The following is a 12,320-nucleotide window of genomic DNA, read 5'->3' on the forward strand; positions in this document are numbered from 1 at the left end:
GCCCTGCCTCTCGCGGCCCCTCGCACGTCTGGCGCTCCCTCCGGCTTGCGGCGCAGGGGTCACGGTGCCCTTGGTGCTGAGAGGAAGGACGCTGGACTCTCCGCCTCTCCCCATTTCCAGTGCCCTGCGCGGGTGCTGCCATGCTGGGGTGCCCAGGGTGGAGCGGAGGGGGTTGCTTCTCTGCCCGGGGGGGATCTTGCAGAGGGGTTCGGCCAGCTGGGTGGTTTCCCAGAGCGGGTAGCCCCAGGCCCTGGGATCTCTAGCAGCCCTTCTCCCTGGCACTGCCTCCAGCCGGCTCTGCCGGTCACAGGCGCTCCGTTCTGGCGTGACCCTGAGCCGGCAGGAGCTCGCGGGCTGGCGCTGGGGCTCTGGGTAGCTGGAATTAGAAGCGGCGGCCGGCTCTCAGGTTTCCATGCTTTAATGGGGAAACCAGGCGGGGTGAGGCTGGCAAGAGGTCTGTAAAGCGACACCGCCCCGTCTTAGCGCATGGCGCCCAGCCCGTGGAGGCCTGCTCCCGCGGGGCAGCCGGGGCAGGGCTGAGAATCCCCCTCACGTGCGACCCTCCGTGTCTCCCTTCTGCAGTCAGGCAGTGTCCAGAGTTTGCCGGGGGTCCAGGCCTGCTCGCCAGAGTCGCTGTTCTGGGTCCCGGTGCACCCGTGGGGGGTGGCTGAGATAGGGTGCTGCGCAGGAGGTGAAGTGACGTGACCAAGGCCATGTTCAGGTCGGTGGCAGGGGGGTTGTGGAACCTGGGTCTCCTGCCAGAGGGCACTGCCCTGCAGCAGCCTTGGAGCTGTCCCCCAGTGGCAAGGGCCAGGTGCTGTGAGAGCCTGGGCACGTACGCTGCAGCAGGGCTGGCTCCTTCCCCACCCAGGGCTGAATTTTGCCCCGCTGCTCTGTGCAAGGCAGAGCTCCCCTCCACCCGTGCGGTGGCTCCCGAGGGTGCCACCCTGGGTAAAGCTGTGGATGAGAGGCGGGTGCAGTGGACAGAGCACACCCAGGCTGCTGGGGTCTGCTCCCCGTGTCTGCTGCCACTCGTGCTCCCTGTCTGTGCCTCAGTTTACCTCCCCAGTGCACTAGGGCCCCTTGCTTGGGGGGTCCATGACCTTTCTGGGCTGATCCTGGTGGGTGCTGGGTGTCCCTCGCCCCAGCACTCTCCACGTGGGCAGCACCTTGGGGTTCCTGGGCGCGCGGGCACTCCCATGGCTTCCCATGCCCCAGAACTGCTCTCTCGCCCTTGTGTCTGCCCGAGCAGCCCCCACCGCTAACCCCCAGGGCCCATCTGCCCCAGTTGGCATGAACACAAGCAATCGAGGCGGCCGCGCTGCCCCACCGGCTGGCTTTTCCCAGCGCTCTGCTTTTCTCCTCCTCTTTCTTTCTCTCCCCTCTCCCCCACCCCAGCCATCTCCGGGCCCCTTTGAATCCTCTCTCCTTTCTTTGCCCAGACAATCAGAGGCATTAAGGCCGCCCCAGGCTCTCGCATTACCCAGCCGTCCCATTCTCCCCTGCCCAAGTGGGGGCCCTTATTCCATCCCCGCCGCTCCACGGGCTTCACACAACACCCCCCTGGGGACCGCGGGGGCTCTCCTAGCACTAGATGGAGTTACAGCCTCCCCCTCCCCGTGCGGGTCCGATTTGAATCTGCCATCGCTCCCAGGGGCACAAATGAGGCCACTGCTTTTACCCTTCCCCTGTCCCCCCCACGCAGCACTGTGAGGGGGCACTGGGCTGCACGGTGCCCTGGGGCGGGCAGCAGGGCTCAGGCTGCCCCTGCATGCGTGGGCGCCCTGCCAGGCCAGGGCGGGTGGGGGCAGCCGTGCATGGAGGGTGCCGTGCGTCTCTGCAGCTCAGACCGGGGCAGGTGGCCCCACAGCCGCAGCAGCCCCAGCCCAGCTCCCCTCTCAGCTGCAGGCGCTGGGTCTGGGCACCTGCAAGGAGCCCTCGGACACCGAGCCCATCCAGCAGCACGGAGGGCTGCTTAGCACGGCAGAGCCCCCCGGCATGTGTTGTTGTAGGGTCTCCCCTCAGCCCTGGCCTCATCCCCGTGTGTCATGGGAGGGCCTCCCTGCGGCCCAGAGCCGTGAGTGACGCTGGGCCGGGGGCTTGAGTCTTGCTCGGGGCGGCTCTGCGGGGAGTGACCCAGTCTGACGTGCCGGGGCCGGTGGGGGCTGCACGAGAACCGCGTCACTGGAGGGGGGCTTGACTAACCGCCCAGGAGGATGCCTGCCCGCGGTTGCACGTGCAAGGTCATGGCTGTTGGGGAGCAGCGCAGAGGCGGCTTAAGATGCAGACGGGTGGCAGAGGGGGAACGCGACGCCTGGGCTTTAAAAGCCCCCTCCTGGCCCCTGAATCCAGGCCTGGTGCCCTCACCAGCTTGGAGCCCCACATGCCCCCCTCCTCCCCCGGGCACCAAGCCCTGTGCAGGCCTGGGGCCAGCGGGCTGCAGTTGCCTATGGCGGGTGGCAATGCTGGGGGCACGGAGCTGGAGAGGGAGCTGCGACTGATCTGCTCTGGCCGCGCCAGAGAGCTGGAGGAAGTTTAAGTCAGGGGAGAGGACTGCAGCCTGCTGGCAGGGCCCGTGCTCAGTGTATGGGGTGCACAACGGTTGCCTTGTTAGATAAAGGATATGACTGGCCTGGAGCTGGAGCTGGAGCAGCGCGAGGCCGGCGGGGAGAGGAGCAAGCCAGGTGTGAGGAGTGGGGACGTGGCTGTCACGGCAAAGACTGTAGTGGAAGTGGAGAGGAACAGAGCCGGGGAAAAGGGCCCACGACCCCCATCAGCGATGGGGAGGGGTTGGACCCCCCCCCCAGTCCTCCCCTGGAGCCCCAAAAGTGTGGCAGTGTGCAGCAGGGGCCAGGTCGGGATGGAAGGGGTGCTGGTTCTCAGCTGTGGCCTCCCCCCCTTGCATGTCTTGCAGCCTCCGTGTATCCCAACAGCCCCAGGGCTGCAGCGTTTCCCCCACGCTGCCTAATCGGCCTTGCTTGGACAGCGCGTGCAGCACACATGCCTCCGTTAGCAGGCGTGCTCCGGTGCAGACCCACGTGCTGTTCCTCTCCCTGTGCCCCCCTCCCCGTGGGCTTGGCTGGGCACTGGGGCTCTACCATGCACCCCCACATCTCTCTCATACATTTTGCTAGCATGCAGAGGCTGCGTTCGGTGCCCACGCCTTCCCCGCCAGCCTCCAGGGCACGTGTGCACAGGGAACATTTGCCGTGCATGCCTGGGGCACGTTCTGCCTTTTGCCAACATCGTGCAGGTAAATTGAAAGGCTGCAGCAACCTCTCCTGGGGGGGCTGTAGGAAGGAGGCCGTCATCCAGCACAGGTGCTAAAAGCCGGGAAAGGCCACGGCGGGACCAGACAGCGGGACTTTCATTAGCGCAGTTAAATTGTTAATGGTTTCTTATAAAAGAACCCAGGCAAAATGGCTCCTTCCCAGGCCAGGGGGAACCAGTACTGCTGCCCGGGGAGCGGTGGAGCCGCTGGTGGGTTTGGGACTTGGGGACATAGCCCTGGTGCAAGTGGGAGGCACTTGGCCACTGTGGGGCCATGGCCCTGCTTTCCTCCCGGCTCCATGCTCTGGGGCAGCCTCGAGGGATACGGTAAGGGTGCTGGGCCCGGTTGGACAGGGCATCCCTCTGCTCTCCTCGAGGTCGAGGCCCAGCGGGGCTCTCTGAGCAGCAGCTGACTTCTGAGCCAGGAGCTGGCCCTGGCTTGCATGGAAGGGGGCTGAGCTGCCTGGGACACGGCCTGTGCCCCCAGCAAGGGTGGGAGCTGGGTGGATGGAAAGAGCTGCATATCCCAGGCACTTGGGGATTGCAGGACGGGCAGTGAGTGTGTGTGCATGTGCACGCGTGCATGAGAAAAGGAGAGCGCAAGTGTGCATGGTGTGTAGCTGCATTGAATATGTGAATGCACATGGATATGGAAGCACGTGCATGTGCACATCTGTGGCCTGCAGGGAGTGCACACGTGCGTTTGCCATGCGTGTGCATGTAGGAGAGTATCTGCGTGATGTCGGGCAGGGGGGAGGTGTTGCATGTGTGAACAGAAACATGAGCGTGTCCAGGGCTTGGGTGGAGCGAGGACTGTTCTGAGCACACGTGTGTGAGATGAACATGCACATGTGTTTGCTGCATCGGTGTGTGCCTGTGTGTAAGGGCCCTGGTGTGCGAGAGCTGTGGAGGCTCTGTCGCTCACTGTGCTGCTGTGTAGTATCTAGTCTCTTGGGGTCCCGGCACCCCTTGGCATGTCTGCTCCCTGCGTCCCCCTGCCCCCCAAAGAGGCACGTGCCGCTCTAGTTCCTGTCACCCATGTGCCAGACAACCCGACCTTCCCCCTGGTCTGGCTGGGGGGAGGTTGGGGGGCATTTCTGTCCTGCTCTCGTCCCCACCCGATGGTCTCCCAGCAGGCTCCCTGTGCCCTCCATCTGTCTTTGACGTGTCCTCGCCCAGTACAGTGCTGACAACAGGGAATCCAGCGCCCTTGGAGATGGCAGGGGACACACGCAGTCTACCCAGGGACAGGCCAGCATGTGCCTGATACCCCCAAAGATACACATGTGTGCATGGAGCACACCCACCATCCCTACCCTAGTGCAGGTGAGCATGTGGTGCTCCCAGCCCACACCATGGTCATACAAGCCCAGGTGCGCAGTGTCCCAGGTGTGCCTCAGCACATGTATTCACACATGCATGCAGCGTACTCACCCCCCCCACCACACACATGCACCCTCTCATGTGTACATCCCCTTCTCCCAAAATACGCATGTGGAATGGTCGCTGTATCCCATTGAAAATCATGTCTGTGCTCTGGGTGCTTGTCACATCCTCCCAAAATGCACACGTGCTGTACAGCACCCAGGAACACGTGTGTGCACAGAATGCTTATGTGAAGTGCAGGACTTGCACTCCACTCCCCTTATCCCCCCCCCCCCCACCAAATGCACATGTTTGGAGGGCAACTCCCGCAGCACAGCCAAAAACAGTGTGCAAAATATACACACCCCAACAGAGCCTACGCTCACCAGTTGTCATGGCCTGTGCAAAACATGTCTGGGAACAGCATGTTTGTTGGATTGTGAGTGTGCACCACGCCCACCACCCACCGCGACAGAGCTCCTGGGTACACGCTGTGTGTATGTGATGCTTTTGCAGCCCGCTCTACATGATGCATGCGCATGCACCAGAGGACATGCACACAGCATAGCTGCAGCACATGAGAGCTTGCACATGGGAGAGCCTGCAGGAGCTAGCAGCCCTGCGGAGCACCTGCCCCAAGGGCAGCCGCGTGCATGGGAATGCTCCCAAGTGCAGGCACACGGACACTACAGAGGTGTCGGGCCACGTGGAGCTTGGGGCTAGGGGTGTAAATCCAGAGCCATCAACTGAGGGCTGCTGGAGCCCTCTGGATCTGCACCAGCCTTGGTTTAGAGAGTCCTTCCCACCCGCAGGCGACCCGATCAGCTGCGGGAGGGGTTGGCTGCCTGGCTAGTGAGGGGCTCCCCAGCAGATCAAGGATCCCAGCCTGGGTCCTTCCAACCAGTTTGTTAATCCCAGTCTGATTTGCCATCAGCAGGCCCCCCCACCCCAATCATGCACATGCATGCGCGCAGACGTGCCCCCGCACCTGCCTCTGGGATCTCATGGCCTCCACTGCAGTGCAGAGCCAGTCTGCTGAGCCCCACTTCAAAGGCAGCTGAGCAGGGCACTCCCAGCGGCCTGTCCCAGCGGCAGTCGCTTGATATTCCTCCTTGCCTGCCTGCCCTGGCCCCCCTGGTCCTGTTTGTTCATAGCTGCCCTGGAATGCACCTGCCCTGGCTCTGTGCTCCCAGAGACTGTGCAGGGGCCTTGATTCCCCCCACCTGCGGCTGGGTATTGCAGCATGCACAGACCCTCTGTTGGGACCCTCTTCCTGCATACTACCAGCCCTCACCAGGGACAAGCAAGAGGCACCGGGCTGGGACCAGGGAGAGCAGTGTATACGTGATGCCTGCATGTCAGCCAGGGGTTGTGTGGTGGTGGCACTGTGTGCATTGGCCCGTTTGGTCATGGATGTTGTTGCTGCCCATGTTGGACTAGGCAGAGCTGTTGTCACACTGCAGGTGGCAAAGGGGGTGTGGAGATAGGCAGGGGGAGTGTATGTGGGTTGACTGGAGGTGGATATGGCAGCCCAAGGCAGTTGTGTGTTGGGGGTCTTGTGCACATTGCACTGGGGCAGGAGCTGCGGGTATTGTGTGCACCAGGCACAGGGCAGGGGTTGTGTCTTGGACTCGTGGAGCATCGTGCATGTCGGGCTTGGGGCTGGGAGTTGTGCATCTGCCCAAAGGACCTGGGCTTTACTGTATAGATGGGATTTCCCATGTGGCTGCATGGAGAGGACCATGTGCACGCGTGTACGTGCGCTCTGGCGCATGCCTGCGCTGGCAAGAGCACCCCCCTCTGTGAGGGGCATGCGTGTGCTGCATGTGCAGGGAGAGGTGTGTACATACGTGTATACCTGCAACTCCTCTCCCTCGGGGCAGTTGCCAGCCGGTGCCCTAAATAGCTGAGTTCCTGATTCACCGCCACGGAGGCCTGTGCTGCAGGTGCAGCTGGCTCCATCCCCAGGCTGCAGGGCCCGGAGCTGCTGGTGCATCGGCTGGTGCTGTGTTCAGCCCCCTTCCCCGCTCTGGGCGGCGCTGTGCTCCCCCGGTGCGGGGCAGACGGACAGGCCCGGGCTGGGAAGCCTGGGGCCGCTCCTCTGGCTGCGCAGTCCGCCCCAGGCAGGCCTCCCGATGGCAGCGCCTGCTGGGGCCCGTCCAGCCACAGAAGAGAGGATGCTGGTTGCCAGGTAACCGGAGGATACCAGCTCCGTTCCTCCGCATCCCTGGTCCCGCGCTGGGCTCCCATCGGTACCCGCCGAGCGAAGCCTCGAGGGCCCAGCCCCTGCGCTGCCCCCCGGGAAAGGCGGGGGTATTCCCAAAGCCAGATGTTTGCCGTTCCAGCGTCACGCGGAAGCAGTTGCCGGCTGGAGCTGCCTGGCGAGGAGCTATTTCTGGGTAGGGGCAGCTTTTGTGTTCGTCCAGATGCCATCGCTTGTCATGGAGAGGAAAATAGAGCCCCTCGTTTCCCCTTTGTTAACCTAAAATTCAATTAACCCTTTGTAAATGGCAGCCTACAATGCGCTGCCCTTCCTTTCCATTCCCTCTAGCAGGCAGCCCCGCCGGGTCACGTCCGCTTCTTCGGGTGCACAAGAGGTGAGGATTTCTTAGGGCAGTAGCTTTCATTGGACCCATTGTGTGGTTGGGATAGAGGCTGACGGATGGGATAGAGCCGTGACGGTCCAGAAATTATGCAAGAGGTGAGGACTTAGGATGGGGTCTTTTATTGGACCAATTGTGCAGTTGGGCTGGAGTTAGACCAGTGGTTCTCAATCGTTTTGGGTTCAAGCCACCCCCTCGCTGGACGTGAGGCCCCTTCACGACGTCTGAATGGAGCAGCAGGCAGTGTTAAAAACAGCTGCGGTGCTTCCCCCTGTATGCACGTGCGTGCACGTTTGTGTGCCTGTGCTGGTGCACACATGCATCTATGTGCGCGTGCATGTCTGGGCACACATGCAGGTGTATTTAGGCACACGCATGTCTGTGCCCATGGTTGTGCACACATGCTTCTGTGGGTATGTGCACATACACGTGCAAATTTTTTGTGCCTTCGTGCATCTGTGTGCATGCAGTCTTTATGTGCATTCATGCGTCTGTGCGTGTGCAGCTTTTATGTGCATTTATTTATCTCTGGGTGGGTGTGTGCACAACTTTTGTGTGTTCCGACTTTATTTGTGTGTGTGCACACATCTATGCGTGCATGTAAGAAGTGATAACCCCGTGATACTGTTTGGATGGGTGCTGTCCCAGGCTGAAATCAGTGCTAATAGATAGGCAGCTTGTCAGGAGACGTAATTGCATGATTAATTCCCGGGCTTTGCCGATGCTTACAATGAATGACCATTGGCCCCTCCAGCCCTGTCCTCCCCCAAGCCGTGGCTGGGTCCTGGGCGGCCTGAGGCAGCGCTGGGCCGGGCAGCCCCTCTCACCGCATCCGTGCGGCTAGGGCCGGCTTGGCGTTGGCGCTTCTGAATCCGTCTCACGACGGGGATGAAATATTGAGGCTGCGCTTGGCGGCTGCCTGCCCGGAGCCCTGAATTAGAGCCCCCTTTGTGTAAAGAGGCAGCTTTTAATTTCTAATTACGACCGTGCCTTCCCGGTGCCTGTCGGAGGCACATATATTATTCATGTCCCCTCGTGGCGGGGGCAGGGGAGGCCTCCACGAAGGCGGCTGGGAATCGGGGACCGAATCGAAGGTGAAGGCGGAGGCAGCGGCTGCCACAAGGGTGAGGAGGGGCAGAGCAGGGCTGGCAGCGAGGGAGGCTGCGGTGGCACGGAGGGCACCAGGGGTCAGCAATGAGGGCCCAGGGGATGGGCTGTGCCCCGCGGCTGGGGACTGGCAGGGAGCAGAGGGGATGCTGTCACGTCCTGGAGCCGGGGACTCTCGGGCAGGGTGAAGCAGAGGGGCCGCGTGTCAGTGCCCGTGTCCCGGGGGCTGGGATGTGCTGTTGGCTCCGGGAGCTGGCGGCTGTGCTCGCGCCGGCTCTGCAGCTGTCGGTGCAAATCCACGGCTAGGAAATAACCCCGCTGTGCCTGTAAGCGAGCCGGGCCCGGTCTCCTCCCTGGACTGGAGAGCTCGGCTCTGCTGGGACCGGCTGCTCCTGTGCCGGCTCCCTGGTCAGTCCCAGCTCTTGGGGCTGTCTCGCCTCCACCCACCTAGCAACAGCCCGCTGCTTCGGTGGAAGACCCCAGAGCCTCAGGCAGCCCCAGGACCCCCTCTGCATGGTAGTCTAAGCTCGAAGGATCCCCCCTCGGCTGTGTCACGCCGGCAGTGTGGGGCCCCGGCGCCGCGTGCCAAGTGCCCCGCTGTAATTTCACCCTTGACGGCGTCCGCCTGGGGCGCCAGGGGAGAAGGCGGTTTGATTTAACCCCAGTCCCAGCTCACTGGTTGCATGAATTCGACTGATCAATTAAAATGTTGCTTGCTTGTTAATTACTGCCGCTGGACAGCCGCCAAGGGCCCCGGTTTCCATTTCTTCTCCTTCCCGCCCAGGCCCCGAGCGCTGGACGCCCCAGATCTGCCTGGCAAACCAGCTGGGAGCTGCAGCCGGCTCTGCTGAGCCCCCGCGGCGGGGACAAGGGCGATTTCCGCCCCAGAGGCTGGGCTGCCACAGCAGGGAGTGCAGGGGCTGGGCAGGGCTGTGTTGCCAGCCGTTTGTTTCAGGCTCGGATATGTTCTGATTGATTTTTCTGGGCCTCCGAACAGCTCGGTCTGGCTGCATTTTGGACCAGAGACAAGTGCCGAGCTGCCCCGTGCCGAGCTCTGTCGGGCTGATGATGAGAACATCTCGCTTGGCAGCTTGCTTCCTCCTACCCATCTGAAGAGCCACAGGCCGGCTCTTCCTCGAGGTGCCTGCCGGCCTGGGGACACGGGAGACGGGCCTCTTGCCATATCCACGGGATTAGTAGCTGTCTAGGGGCAGCGCTGAGACCCGAGCGGTCTCCACAACCCGTGATGCTGTCCCAAGCAGTGGGGTGGGGTGCTGGGGGGGAGATGAAGGCAGTGCCATCCATCATCAGGGGGCAGGGTAGCATCTGCTATGGGCAGAGGAGGGCTTGGAGAGTTTTGCACGGGTCCCTCAAGCTCACAGCACAGGGACTGCTGCAGAGACAGGTGCTTTTCCAGCGGGAGGTGGTGGGGAGAGCTGGGATGGGAGCATCCCGCAGGGCAAGCGTGTTCCCAGCACGTGCCTGTGCGTGGTCAGCGAGTGGTGTACGTCAGAGGCAGTGCAGGGTGGAGGAGCGGTGTGTGTACGAGATGCACATGCACGTGCGTGCAGCCCACGGTGGGCCTGTGTGCGGGAGCAGCCCCAGCCAGTGGTGCTGGCGTGTGCGTGCCCACGTGGAGCGCCGTGTCCTTGGGCACAGCAAGCGCAGTCTGCGTGTGCATTGGGGAGCGAACAGTGCACACCCTGGTGCCCACGTGGTAGTTGCTGGGGGGGTGTCTGACTCCCCCGTCACCTTGCCCGCCTCCATGCCAGGCCCAGCCTGTTCTGCAGGCCAGATGCCAGGCTGATGGGCACGTTCGCCTTTCGGTTCAGTGTCATGTCCTCACCTCATGGGAGGAGGGCCCAGGTCATCTCTCCAGCAGCTAGCACCTACCTGCATCCCTCGGGGGCTGCGTCTGCGTCTGCGGGTTGTTCTGGGGACTGGGCTGGATCCGTGCAATGGCTGTCCCCCACGAGCCGGGCTGCCCTGGAGCAGCCTGACCGGGCTAGAGCCAGTGGCTCTGGGTGCCACGAACGTGATGCTGAGACGGAGAGCAGGCGCCAGCGAGACGTAGGGCTGAGTCCCAGGGTGCTGTTGCGGTCCAGCACGCTCCGGACCAGGCACCGAGGAGCCAGGCCCAGCCCCTGGTTCAGCCCTGAGAGGCTCTGAAGGCCGGTCAGGAGCCTCAGGGATGGGGGGAAGGGGAGGCCGGGGCAGAGGGAGCCGGTTCCCAGCATATTTGGAATTCCTTCGCCTGGGAATGACTCACTCGGCTTCACCCTTCCCCATAAAACAACACCCCTCCAGCGGCCCCTGCTCCAGTCAAGCCGCTCCTGGCCTGAGCCCAGCGGCCTCAACATGAAGCCCCTCACCCAGCCAGCCCCACGGAGAGGGGCCTGGCCCTGCCGCCCCCCCCCACAGCCCCGCGGAGCCTGCCCCCTCTCCCGTGTGAGCTGGGCCTTGAGTGGCCAGGGGCGAGGGGCCCGTGGGGAAAGTGCTGGGTCCCTGGACGGGCCACACCAGTCCCTCCCTCCCTGACCTGGGTTGGCAGCAAGCCCACAGCTGCATCGCAGGCCGTGGGTGGCTCAGAGGGGGTCTCGAGTGGCTTGGGCGGTGGCGGGGGCAGATCTCTGGAGGTGGGGGCTCCCCTCTCTCAGCTGCACGGCTCCCAGGGTGACGTGCCTGGGGCCGCGCTACGCGCCAGGGCAGAGCGGCAGGCGAGGACCCAGGAGTGCCGGCTCCCTGCCCGCTCCCACTCTGCCAGCACAGGCAGGAGCCCGGGTGCAAGGGATGTCCCTGGTCCCTCTGCCCCTTCCTCACCTGCTCCCTGGGAGCAGGGATCCCCGCCAGTCCCCCCCGACCCCGACCCCGACCCTGGCCCCGGGGCCTCCATCGGCTCCTGGGACCCTGGAACTGTCCAGCGCCTCCTGCGCCTGCTTTCGGGGGTCCCTGCCTGCCCCCTGCCGGCCGGCCCCTGCCACCACGCCCGCGGCATTCACCCCGCTCTGCTTGCAGGTGAGACGGGCACCCGTGCACCCCGGAGACCATGACCCTGCCCCGCGCGCTGCCCCTGCTGCTGGCCACGCTGCTGGCGGGGGCGGCCAACGCTGCCTTCCCCGAAGAGCCCGGGCCCCTGAGCGTGGCCCCCGAGGACTGTAAGTGAAAGGGGACCTGGGGGAAGGGGAGGCTGTACCCAGCTGGCACGGTGGGCTCAGAGCCAGCGCTGGGAAACTCCCTGGGTTTGGGGGTGGGGAGGGTTCATGCCAGCGAAGCTGCGATGTGGACACTGCCAGGGCAGGGCCTGGGTCCCACAGGGCACTCCTCGCCCATGGGTGAGGGGTCATCAGGCGCGCAGTGGGGTAGCTGGATTAACAAAGCCGGGTGGGGGGCAATAGGGGCCATCCAGGCAGAGCTGAGGGGGTGCGGATGGGGGTGCTGAGCTCACTTGTAACGGAGGCAGCCCTGGAGCAGGGGTCCCAGAGGGCAAGGGGACGTGTGTGCCCCACCAGCGAAGGTGCCCGTGGCTACCCTGTGTCTCTGCCCCCCAGATGTGAAGCAGTACTCGGTGTTCGTGGGCCACGGCTTGAGCCGCTTCTCAGGCGCGGATGGCGCCGGGGCCGAGCGCCTCAACATCCAGCGTATGCTGAAGGTCAACCAGACGCTGTACATCGGAGACAGGTATGTGCCACTCGCAGCCGCTAGGCCAGCCCCTGGGGAGCAGGTCCGGCGGGTCCAGGCAAAGCCAAGGGGTGGGGGCACGGAGAGGTTGGGGCCGGGGGGGATGCAGGGTCGTGAAGCAGCTGCAGTAGACTGGGGCGGGGAAGGGAGGGTGATGTGTGGTGAGGGAGAGGAGGGAGGGCTGCATCCCTGCAGGGAGGAGGAGGGATGCCCATCCCTGCAGGGACCTATAGACCTTTGCTCAGCAGCCCCCTAGCAAGGGGCCAAGGCCCTGGGGGAGGATGGCTTCCCACCCCT

The 12,320-nt window shown here is 63.8% G+C and overlaps 1 protein-coding gene across 9 annotated transcripts in view; it reads left to right on the plus strand.

Annotated features, from left to right (window-relative positions):
* The window catches only part of SEMA6B (semaphorin 6B), an 86,446-nt gene that overhangs the window by 56,373 nt on the left and 17,753 nt on the right, over positions 1-12,320 (plus strand). For 6 of the 9 annotated variants that reach the window (XM_090027326.1, XM_090027333.1, XM_090027324.1 and 3 more), the window contains exons 2-3: positions 11,361-11,500; positions 11,894-12,023. In XM_090027326.1, coding sequence (XP_089883452.1) covers positions 11,392-11,500; positions 11,894-12,023 — 239 coding nt within the window. In that variant the 5' untranslated portion in view covers positions 11,361-11,391. Of the gene's footprint in view, positions 1-367; positions 722-6,579; positions 7,035-10,550; positions 10,922-11,360; positions 11,501-11,893; positions 12,024-12,320 lie in introns of those variants that run through there. The other 3 variants (XM_090027327.1, XM_090027329.1, XM_090027330.1) reach the window with 3 other exon arrangements.

This window comes from Crocodylus siamensis, chromosome 14 (assembly GCF_052110815.1).
Source record: "Crocodylus siamensis isolate JL-2025a chromosome 14, ASM5211081v1, whole genome shotgun sequence".
Classification (NCBI taxonomy): domain Eukaryota; kingdom Metazoa; phylum Chordata; order Crocodylia; family Crocodylidae; genus Crocodylus; species Crocodylus siamensis.